At 45.6% G+C, this 12,366-nt stretch overlaps 1 protein-coding gene across 1 annotated transcript; it reads right to left on the reverse strand.

Annotated features, from left to right (window-relative positions):
• Positions 1–4,016: 4,016 nt before the first annotated feature.
• col10a1a (collagen, type X, alpha 1a) lies at positions 4,017–9,613 on the reverse strand. The gene is made up of 3 exons (XM_079574049.1): positions 9,536–9,613; positions 8,905–9,052; positions 4,017–6,353 (listed from the first exon to the last, which is right to left on the reverse strand). Exons 2-3 carry the CDS (start codon positions 9,035–9,037, stop codon positions 4,531–4,533), a joined length of 1,956 nt encoding a protein of 651 aa, XP_079430175.1. The 5' UTR covers positions 9,038–9,052; positions 9,536–9,613; the 3' UTR covers positions 4,017–4,530.
• Positions 9,614–12,366: the final 2,753 nt, after the last annotated feature.

Raw genomic sequence — 12,366 nt, forward strand, 5'->3', positions numbered from 1 at the left:
TTTGATGTAAAGTAAGTAATAATCTACTACATATACATATATACATATTATTTTTTGCAAAGTCCCTCCCTCCTTCCTCCGCATCGACCAATGAGACGAGTTTTTCTGTGAGCCGGCCTGTCAGGTCCAATCAGGAGGGGGGGAGGAGCTTAATCATTTACTTTTGATAAGGTTCTATTCATTGCAAGGGCTATCAGGTTGTTGATCTACATCTAAACAAACAAACAACCTGGAATGTCCTGTAGTGTGGCTTTAAAGTAATGTACAAGAACACGCCCTCTGCTGGCAAAAGCGGGCAGTGAAACATGAAAATAGAAGCCACCACTTGAATGGCACTGGTGCTTCCTGTCATGGGCAGTAGGGGACAGAAGTGCTGCGTCTATCCTCCTCCAGACCCTGAGCTGGAGTCATGATGGAAGACACCTGTGCAACGCTTCAGGACAGGGCAGTCCGAAACCGAGCATGGGACCAAATGTGACCACTTTATGTTGGCTCCTGTTGGTCCTCTTGGCTTTTTGCTGACCTTTACCTTCCTCCTCTGAGTTGACCCCAGAGCACATAAATCCTCGGGGACACTGATGACCAATAATTACAGCGTTTACATGAAAAGTCAAATATAACCTGGATATTCTCGGAGGTGTAACGGGTCATTTGGAGAGTGCTCCTCCTGGTGCATTAACCGCAGGGCCTTTAAATGTCCCGTTCCTCCCGCGGGGCCCTCCCTGGCGGTTTCATCTCACAGTGCATGCTGGCCCCAGGGCCCCTCACCTCAGCTCCTCCCTGCTCTCGGCCAGAAACCTTCAAACGACTGGGAACCCACGCGGCGGCACTATTCCTGTAGCCTCCGCACGCAAACGTTAGCATTGTAGATGTCCAAGTGGTGTAAGGTTATGACAGATCATTTTCAAACCTTTTAAAATTTTACTGAAATGGGAAAAATGTAAGAGTTAATATTAGTATTTTTTGGTTTATTTGGTTGGGACAGTGCATGTTTATGAACAAGCCACTCCGCATTGTAGCCATGGGCTAATTTGCATCTGCATCACAATCGCATAACATTTTGTCGGGCCTGGTTTTATTGCCCATATAACCTGCTCAACAAAAAGTCTATTAGCATCCTAGCGAATCACCCAAATATTTAATACTAGACTGGACATGAGGCTCATTGATGTGGCAAACATGGCGGCCATCTTGTGACTGGCTGACTTATGCAATTTCTCCATCTGTGAGATCAATAAAGTACCATCTTATCTTATCTTAACCCCAAAAGCAGTGGTGTCAAAAATACGGCCCGCGAGATGATTTAATCCGGCCCCTGCCTTGTAGAGCATAGATTCCAGAGTCTGTCTCTAGCCCATTCCTGTGCAGAGTTATGCATTTTGAAGAGGGGGTATTATGTTTTTTTTCACATAGCACCAGTCTATATCACTCTACAATGATGACGTAACCTTCTGTTGGTCTGTAAATGCAGTAAATTAGAATAACTGCCTTGTATAAAATGTCTCTCTCAAAATGGCTGTAGTGAATGTCTTGAAATAGGCCTCTGTCTCTTTAAGAACCTCTGACTCTTTCCGACACGCCCCCTCCACACGCTGTCTGTGGCATCAGTGGGGAGGGGGTTCTGCTGAGGAGCAGTGGTTGGTTACTCGGCTGGTGACGAAAGCTCGGAGGCGTCTCCAGGAGGTGGGGGCGTTCCTAGGAGGACTCAGGCAAACCTATCCCTAAAATGGCCGCCATCAGAGTTTTTACAGATTACTCAAAAATACGTGAATGTGCCAAGGCAACACTTCAGCCATGTTTTTAATGAGGGAGTGACATAATAACATGATGTAGAGCTTGAAAAAGTCGATTTCGCGTAATACTCCCCCTTTAAAGGATAACCAGAATGCTCATTCCATCCACTAGGGGGCATTACATTTTTAAAAAGGAAAGATTTCCACACGTGTCCAGCAGAGGGTACTGACATAATAAGAGCTCAGGATATGAACAACACATTATATAGCCATGTGGTAAATGGACAGTCTGCCCCAAGGCGGCTGTGACTTCAATAACAGCTTACCAACACCGAGTGTGGTGTCAAAGTACTACTACTATGTAGTACTTTGACTACATAGTAGTCAAACTTGTGACACAGGATTGTAAAGTGCAAAACAAGTGTAAACCTTTGTTATTGATTACGCTACAGTCAAGTCGGGGCTTTGACCAAATCACAGCTCATTATTATTATTCATTTATCGGAACAATGTTCTCAATAATATTTTCCTGTTTACAGGCGGCCCGTGGCCCACGAGCTGAATTTTGGCCCACGACCCAAAATGAGTGTGCTCTACAGCAACCAAAGCAAAACCAGGAGCAACATGTTCATGAATTCAACAGAATGTGAGATAAAATGTATTCTCAATGTTTGTGATTGGGTTTGTTTTGTGGTTTATTACGTATCTCAGTCAGGATGTGCTTTCTTTGAAATGTCTCCATTTTTAATCGTGTTGTTTAGCCGTATTAGCATTGTTTTCTCAGTGGTTTGCATTCACAGGATCACTGTCTCATGTTCAATAAATATTGGTCATGTCGCGTTAAAAGTACAGAAATACTGTCTTAAAGCAGGAAACAAATGTTATATTTGATATAAATATCCATGAACAAATGTAGTTAAAGTTTCTGCCAGAACATACATGACATAAGGTCAATCACAATTATCAAAGAGTCATGAAGTAACTCAAAATAGAAAAAAACTGTTTAAATGAAATAAGTTGTGTTTCCATGTGATTACATTGCACTGGTTTAGAAGGGCCAGTCACAAGATGGCCGCCGGAATTGCCATTTGTCCCAACATAACTATACATTTGTTAAGTTAATGTCCTCGCTCTACTTCCGGGTTCAACGTAGCTTTAGCCGTATTCATTATAAAGGGCTGATTTTAACCTGCTGTAGAGCCGATTACAAGGCTCTTTTGAAACATCTGATCACACAGAAATACTACTTTTACTTCGAATTTTCTTGAGTAATGCTTTTCTTACATTAATTATTTTTATTATTTTTTCCTTACACAATGGAGGCTTATTTTAAATATAACAATATCTTCATTTTGCCTGGAGAAATGGTGAGCTATCTTATTCTAATTTAGTGTAAAACAGTTTTTGATCTTTTACCTGGTGTTATTTCAGCCGGAGATTCAGATAAAGTTGTGTTTTTCGCTGTGTTTATCTATAGATCTGTCAACAGTTTAGACCCGGTAGTAGCTAGTCATTGTGTGTGGTGTCACTTGGCGTATGGCCATGTCCTATATAGAGTTTTACTAAAGATCTTTGGTATCAACAGTGGGCAACTTGATGATGCATATATGCACATGGTCAGCCAGGATAGTTTTGGCAGGGTTAGCTTAGCCTATTGAGTCTATTCACCTTATTCTGCCCCACCCACTTTTGCCTCTTTTTACCACGGATCGGCACTCCATGGAATACGGTGAAAAACATGAGTAAAATGATCAACTTAATTACTAAACTGGTAACCAGTGATAATATTGTATGTATTGGGTTATTTTGGGTCTAGATATGGCAGTAAGCTAGTTTGTTATCAAAAATAATCTACTACAGAGAGTAGCTTGAAGTACAGGTCCCAAACTGCTGGAAGAGTTTGTATGTAAGCCCACTTACTGTAAAAAAAAAAAAAAAAAAGGTCATTAAATGTCTATGAGCATTTAGCATCTTTAGCTTAGTTATCAACATTGTGCAACCTGATGCTTTAAAGATGCTAGTTAGCCAAGATAGCTTTGCCACTGTTAGCTTAGCCTTTTTTTCATTGAGTCTAAGTTAGCATCGATGTTATTGTAAGTATTGGGTTATTTTGAGCCTAGTATTGAGTATTACAGTAAGCTAGTTTTTTCAACAGTAACTGGAAGTGTCTCTAACTGTTGACAAATATCTAGTGAAGAAGCATGTTGTGTACAGGATTACAGAGCTCATACCACACATCTAGTATTTGATTAAAGTAAAACCCTGAGAGAAAGTGTTGTTACGACATCTTTATTAGTCAGTATGTTGTACATGACATAAAGGATGCTGAGGGACACATCTCGTCTCCTGTGCTTGACTGACAGATTTCTGGTGACTTCTTTTTCAATAGTCAATTTGACCCTTACAGTTTCACAATAAGTCACATACAGTTACAGTTGTAACGCGTTATTTTAATAAGATTAATTGTCACCCGCCCCAAACAACGTTGTACAAAAACAGACAATGACAGACAAACACCAAAATAAGAATCATCACTTGAATTCAGTATCAAAGAAACACAGTTGTAAGCGTGGATTTCACATGCTTCTCCCTCACATTACGCACTAGCCCCGTCCCTGATCATTGGTTTATAAATTAATTTTCCTTCGTCTTAGCACCTGTTTCTTGTAAATGTTCAAGTCGAGATGCCACTTTTCCTCAAATCATAGCCCTCTCCCAGTGCCTGAGGACCTGGGAAAGGGCTGTCACCTGAGGAAGAACCTGAACTCTATCTGGCTGTAGGTCAGCGGTGAGCGTATCACGTGGAGGCGATGAGGAAGCCAGAGAAGGAGCAGTGGACGTTCTCAGCGGCAAAGACACCGTTGGCCTCCTCATCAGGGATCTGCACATAGACTGTGTCCTGCTCGTCCAGCAGCAGAACGGCGCTGCCTGACATCTGGTCCAGGAAGCCCTTGTTGTACTCATCGTAGCTGAAGAGGACGGGCTGGCCGTTCTTGTAGAGGGCCACCAGGGCGTGAGCTCCGTTCACGTGGATGGTGTAGGAGAAGTAGTAGACACCAGGGATCTGGCAGGTGAAGATTCCAGACTCTGGGTCATAGTGGTTCTCTGCATTGTACACGATCTGGTCGAACTTGATGGGGCTGCCGGCAGCGGGGTAGGGGGTGGCCAGGGAGGCAGTAAAGGCAGACATGGGGGACTTGACCATAACCTCACTCACTCCCATACCCTTCTCAAAGACCATCTCTCCGGGAGGGCCGGGAGGGCCAGGGGGACCAGCTGGACCTTCACCACCATCGGCACCAGGCTCACCAGGAACACCAGGGGGACCCTGAGGTCCTGAGATACCTTTGGCAGCAATACCAGCGGGGCCAGGAGAACCTGGGAGACCAGGGTGTCCCTTCAAACCAGGAGTTCCAGCGGGTCCCTGAGGGCCGGTAGGTCCTCTCTGACCTGGAGCTCCATCATTACCAGAGGAACCGGGCTCACCAGCACGTCCTGGGTGTCCCTTGGGACCAGCGGGTCCTGGAATACCTGGGGATCCAGGGATTCCGGGGGCTCCTACATGTCCCTTATCTCCCTGAGGACCTGAGGCTCCCTGAGGCCCAGAGGCTCCCTGAGGCCCGGGGTATCCCTGCTTGCCCTGTGCTCCCTGAGCTCCCTGATCTCCCTTGTGTCCCTTAATACCCTGAGGGCCAGTGGCACCAGTGTCTCCCTTAGCACCCATAGGGCCGGTCTGACCTGTGAAACCACGAGGACCCTGAGGCCCAGCTGGGCCAGTGGATCCAGTGGGACCAGTGGCACCTGTGTAACCAGTGGGTCCTTGCTCACCCTTAGCACCAGTGGCTCCGGTGGCACCGGTAGCTCCTCGCTCTCCTTTCTCACCATTGCTACCGGGCTTTCCATAACCGGGCACTCCAGGAGCGCCAGTAGCTCCACCTGGACCCTGGTGTCCTTTAGGACCCATGGGGCCTGGCAGGCCGGGAGCTCCGTTCTCACCTGGTTTACCTGAGACACCTACACCTGGGGCACCAGTGTGGCCCTTAGGTCCCATTGGACCCATGGGACCAGCGGCTCCATCTCTACCGGGAACACCTCCCTTTCCGGGCTCACCGGCCATACCGGGCCTTCCTGGCTTTCCAACTCCTGCCTCACCCGGGGCTCCGGGAGGGCCTACGGGACCCTCAGGTCCTGTCTCACCCTGTGGTCCTGTGGCACCCACCCCCGTGTCTCCTTTGGCACCGGGCAGCCCAGGGATACCAGGATGTCCTTTAAGACCAGGCTCTCCACGAGGTCCCATAGCTCCGGGGAGTCCAGATGGTCCAGGTTTGCCAGTGGCAGAGAGTCCGGCAGGTCCGGGGGCACCTGAAGATCCTGGGGCTCCTCTGGGTCCCTGGGAGCCAGGGGCGCCAGTGTCTCCTCTCTCACCAGGGGCTCCATCAGAGCCAGGTTTGCCAGGTCCACCTGGGGATCCAGGTTTGCCAGCGATGGATCGTCCAGGGGCTCCGGGGGGTCCAGCTGGTCCCTGGGGGCCGGGCAGACCTTCAGCACTCTCCCCAGGCTCTCCGGGGGGGCCAGCAGGGCCCTCAGGGCCAGGCTCACCAGGGGGTCCAGGCTCACCCGCTGTGAGGACACAAGGGCATTGGGTTAGCACCGTCATTAAAGAGTTCACCATCTCTAACTGCAGTGTCACATGACCTCCAGTGTCACATGACCTCCAGTGTCACATGACCTCCAGTGTCACATGATCTGTGCACATGTGACTGATGATGTCTGATGAAGGAGCTATCGCAATAGACTTATTAAACAAAAATAATCAGCTATTAACAAGTTTAAATACAACTTTCTGCTGATCAGAGCGCGGCTAGAAAGAAAATGAAATGCTGTTAAACCTTTTGGGCTTTAAAGTTTTTGATAAATCTTCAATTAAAAATTGTGTGTGTTATGACAGCTGATTAGCTACAATCATTCTTTACACTTAATATGATTTATTTAATTATTTATTATTGGGGGGGAGGGATCTTTACTTCAGCACTAGGGAGGAGCCTGGACTGCTGAGCTTACAGGCTGGTTAAATCCATCCCAGTGGAATTTGGGAATAAGTTTCAAACATTTCCAAACAAATCACTTGTGTCGCCCTAAAGAATCATATTGTCTTCTACATCAAACCACACTGCACAGATGTGCAGTGCAGCAGATGTGCTCAGAGTTTTTGAGGATCTGTACTTTACTTGGGATTATGTGTTTCCTTTACCAGTGTTTTTCTTGAGAAATTACTACTTTTACTCCACTATACTCCACTTGTAATATAGACAAGACTTTCTTATCCACTACAAGCTCTAAAGTATAAAGTACTGTTGGCTGTTCCATTTTAAGCCCTCTAATGCACACTCCAGAACACAAGGTGGCGCTGTGCAGTTGTACCGGCAATGCCAGTGACTCAGTAAGTAAGATTTTCTGTGCCCTGTTGCTGAACCTATTTAAAAAGTATTTTCAACTGCAAACACAGTAAAAGTAGATGTAGATGTGTAGATGTATACTGCAGTAGATGCGTACTGCAGTAGATGTGTACTGCAGTATACATGTACTGCAGTAGATGTGTACTGCAGTAGATGTGTACTGCAGTAGATGTGTACTGCAGTAGATGTGTACTGCAGTACATGTATACTGCAGTACATGTGTGTGTGGACAGGTAGCCGTGCACATGTGCCTGGATGTTTGGCTGCAGTTAAACTCTTGGGCCTGTGTGTTTACAGCTGCCTTCATGTGGGCACCGCGGGCCCCGGGGTGCTGCCTGCTTCACAGACACACATGGTTGCACTTGCGAGCGGCGGCACACCCAGCACTGACCGCACTCACTGCCTGTAATTGTCACAGTAAAAATACAACGACCATACTTTCTACAACAGAAATAACTGTGTACGCATTTACCTTTCAAATGAGCCTACACGCCACTTATAGCACCCCATTCAACCATCTCAAAATGACACCTCTCCAAACAACTGCCTTCATGCCGGGATCATTCAAACAAGAAATATGTTCTTTTCAATTTAGGAATAAGTGCAAAAGGAGAAATGTCTGACAGATGCTTCAGTGTGTGCAAATCCATCAACTGTCTTCATGAAATTCTGTTAAAATGTGCAGAATAACTCACTATTATTATTACTTTTATATAGGGGTGTGCTTAGGGGTGGCCAGGGGTGCTGAGGCTGTATATTGAGGGGTAGTTAATAGTTAAATTCAATTTGGCAATACATAAACAAACATGAAGTGTACCACAATGCTGAAACATAAGTGCCAATTCACAATTAAAAGTAATAACTCCGTTCCCCCACAGGGCCAGAATGTCTGGACACGCCCCTGTTGTAGATCAAATCGTACGACAAAACAGCAAACCTTTCCTCGCGTTTTATCCTTTCCTCAAAAAACAAGCCCGTGCCTCCTCGGAGCCTAAACTACCCTTTCGCAAAACATCACCAAAACAAAAAAGCAGCGCAGTCATGCAAAAAACGGTTCTCAGGCTGCAAAACATTGACATGCGCGACCGTGGAAGACTTTTTTTTCCCTCCCTCCGCCGTCTATGATTACGAAAACATTTCAGGGCCAGCTGGTCGTAAAACTTTGCCGAAATTACACGGGACGGAGCCTTTGAAGCAATTTGTACGGTTACTGCACGCACGTGGTTTTAAAGGCGCGGCCATCGGAGGACGCCGGGACGCCGCAGCCAATCAGAGGGAGCGGCAACGGAGGAGTTTGGAGGGGGGTTTTGCAAACAATTCGGGGTTATGTTGATTAAGATTTTATGGCGATTTGACTATTTTCGGTGTCACAATGGACAGAGCTTAAGGCCCGTCAGGCAAGATGTCGGTTTAGTCGCCCAAATGTTCTTTTTAAAGTGTGCTATAGATAAATGAATAACGTGGATGTACTGGGATAAGCTTTAAAGATATTAACCTGGTTGCTTAATCTTTTAACTAGAATTCTTTAAAGATATGCACAGAACTTTAAACCTTTTACGCGTGCTATTGAAGTAATCACAGATTTTCAGGGAGCACTGGCAACACACCGGCTGCAGCATGTTTTTTCAACCAGAATCCTTTAGGAAAATTGGCTAAAATAGTTTCTTATGTGCGTTTGCGAACCACTGGAACAAACTGGAATGAGCCTCTCTCACCTTGGCTTTTGACGGAGTAAGGCTGGTACTGAGGGGCCGCCTTCACCACCTTCTTCACCACGTATCCTTTCCCATGAGCTGCAGTCAGGGTCCCCATGAGGAGCAGGATGCACGCCACGCGGAGGTCCATCATCTTTGGAGATCCGATCTGCAAGCAACGGCAACAAAGCAGAAGGTCAGCCGTTGAAATCACTCCAACAGTGGGAAATGAGGATATGGTGAAATGACAGCGATGATATTGAAATAGTAGATGGTGATGCTTTGTCTAAAACTTGAAACTGAATAGTAAGTTCATTCAGATTTGTTTATTTTTTTGTCTCAAAATGTTGCCCTGTTTTGTGCCAATTGGAAAACGCTGTATTGCTAAGATGCCGTTTCATGATGTAGGATAAATAGAATTGCTTTAGAATTATGTGGTAGATTTAAAAAAAGCCATGAATTGTATTAAAGAAAGACGGCACCAAAGCATAAACATGCAATCTAAATTTGAAAAAGGCACTATTTTATTAAAACTATTCTCCATACAAGGTATCCCACTATCTCCCTAAGTGTTTTCTATAATCCGTTTGTAGCCAAATTGAAAGAAAACAAAAACAAATTTAAGTTAAAGTGAAGAATAAAAAGCACGTACCGGTTTCCAAAGGCAAAAAAAAGCAAATAGTCAGCACCAGTGAGCTCCCGGTGCTGCTGTAAAATCCTTAGGGTAGGAGCACAGGAGGAGATATGCTGCCTTTCCTGTATCCGACCTGCCTATTTATACTATATCTGCCACTCACATCATACCAAAAAAAAAACACAGTCTACCACCACACTGGGTCCCTCCCTCCTCCAGGCACAGCTGTAATTAGTTCAACCCAAAACGGGCAAGTCGCATCAGGGCGCTTCCATCCCAGTCATGTTATTATCACTCATTTCACTTTTGAAAGTTGGACGGCTAAGCTTGAATAGCCCTTAGATATGTTCATGTAAGCGTCACATTATGTCTAATAATAGTCCATGAAAAAGAAAAAAAAAAGTTTAAAAACGGCACCTGTAAGAGAGCACAAAGTCACCATTGAGGATGTCCAGACTCATCATCCACATTTAGGACAGAGGTGAGGGGGCCCGAGCCAGGCTGACTGTCTGGACACCTCCGCAGGGTAAACACATGGGTGTCCGCACGGGTGACCAAAGGAGCTGGACGTGGACGGCGAGAATATCGTGTTTGGGACAATGGGCATGGTTTAAAGAGTCCGGATAACAATGCGTAGTTTTGTATCTGGTCGCAATGTATACAGTATTTTAATGATTGCTATTTTTTGTATGGAATTCAAAATGTATCCCTGAATTCGACCAGCCAGTTCGGGAGCAGTGAGCGACCGATCACGCACAAGCGTCCTGATCAGGAGACGTTATCTGGAGTCTTTAGTCTACTGTGCAAGTTTGGGGATGATCTGGGGAAGCAGAATGTTTAGAAAAAGCCCACCAACAAATCACATCCATATTGGAATTCACTCAATCACATAATTGATTGATATGCTGGAAGAAAATGTAATTGCAACAAGTGACATTTAATCCTTTAGGTGCAGTGAGATGTTTGTCTTTGGCCGAATATTGGGTCAAATATTCAGATTATCTTAGTTTCACATGGGTGTGACGGACACATTCAGCTTATGTGGGACACAGAGGCACATCACAGCCCGAATCTGACCACCATTGTGGACTCAAAGGACCCACCACTGACCTTTCTGACGGAGACAGAAGTGCAACAATCGGAGCTGCGTTTGCTGAATCAATGACAGGACACTAATTCTTTTGAACGGTCTCCTGATCCATCAAATCGAACCCCCCTCGAGCCCTTTAAATGCTCCATTATACTGCCCAGACATCAGTTACGACACGGTCCCCACACACACACACACACACACACACAGGGCCCGGCCTTGTTTATTTGCTCATCAGCGCTGTCCACCTATGGGCCGTCTGCCGTAGAGTAAACAGGACCCCGGACGGCACCGCGCGCTATTTCAGGAGGAACATTTACCAGCGGCCTATTTATTTTTTACAGCGTTTCCCTTTTTTTTTTTTTTTTTTTTCAAACGGCTAATAAATCTATTTACGGTGGCACTGGGAACGCCGTTTGTTGTTTCAGTGCAGCCAGTGTGAGAAAAGAAAAGCCGGTGGGCCCCGGGTATACAAGTACAAGCAAGGAGCCCGCAGTGCCGTCAAGTGGCCACCAGAGGGCGTCTCCTACTGCCCAGAACGTCGCGCTCTCTCTCCAGGCTGGAGGAATTGTTGCCTGTTTGTGGCCGGTGCTATTCCTGGCGGATCCCTCTCATACAAATCTTTTTTTTTTTTTTTTTTTTTCTTTTTTGTTGCAGGCTCCTACAATTACTGCAAACTGTGACTGCTATTATGCGTCGGCCTAATCAGCGCCGCGCTAACCTCCCTCTCTCACTCACTCACCACCTTTGCGCATCCCTCCCCGCGGCGGCTGTAATTTCTCTATCCGAGCTCGGCCGCATGGGAAGCGCATACACCCCGGATAATCACACGTTCTCCCCGGCCACGGATGCTCGCCCATGTATGGCACGAGGCGTCTTCCTGTGTTCCTTCTGGATGTATGTGGATGTATGTATGTATGTGCGCACACTGGCTTTACTGTGTGCGTATTATGCGTCGTGGAAAAAATATACCCTGGTCTTTACGTTCTTTAAAGTGTTTGTTTCATTACAGGTGGTGGAAAAGGCCTCGACAGCAGGGGCGGACTGGCCATATGTCCATTCTGGAAAAGCACAGAGGGGCCACTGGCTCTAGGGCCACCGGTCCCGCCTCAACCGAGCTTTACCCAAATCTAAAAGCTAAAAAGAAAAGCATCAAAATAGCGAGAAAAAGAGGATGAAAAGTCAACAAAAACATGAGAAAAACACAACAAAAAATGGTAGAAAAAATGATTTAAAAACAACAAAAATATGACAAAAATGTGGCGACGTGACGAAAAGTTTCCATCACTTTTGTAGGTCTTAGCTTTCAAATGAGGCGTTACGTTGTTGATCTCCAGTCGAGAAGCTTTTAGATTTTGGTAAAGCCCAGTATAAAAAAAACATGAATCTAAAAGGAATTCCGTGGAGTATGGTGTGCCACAAGGTTCAAATTTGGGACCGTTATTATTTATTATTTATATTAATGATTTTGCTTCTGTTTCTACGACCACCTTTCCCGCTCTTTTTTGCTGATGATGCCAGTCAAAAAAATAGGAGTCCAGGGCTGTTTTTCAGTCCCAGTCCGCCCCTGCTCGACAGTGTGACTTGGCGATGCTGCAGAAACATCAGGTTTAAATTCATTATGCTTTATTTTGATGTTACCAAAACAGCATCGCGCCTGGCTGAGAATTAGCAACATGTTAAAGGGATGTTTCAGGATTTTTGACATGGGGCCTCATTTCCTTGTTATCCAGAGTGTTGTTGATTTCTGGACAATTTT

This window comes from Gobius niger (assembly GCF_951799975.1).
Source record: "Gobius niger genome assembly, chromosome: 16".
NCBI lineage: Eukaryota > Metazoa > Chordata > Actinopteri > Gobiiformes > Gobiidae > Gobius > Gobius niger.

Excerpts from the sequence above, each read along its gene's own strand:
- col10a1a (XM_079574049.1), bottom strand. The coding sequence starts at position 9,037 with ATGATGGACCTCCGCGTGGCGTGCATCCTGCTCCTCATGGGGACCCTG. Across the intron at positions 6,354-8,904 it reads TTACTCCGTCAAAAGCCAAG|CGGGTGAGCCTGGACCCCCT; the intron begins GTGAGAGAGGCT and ends GTGTCCTCACAG.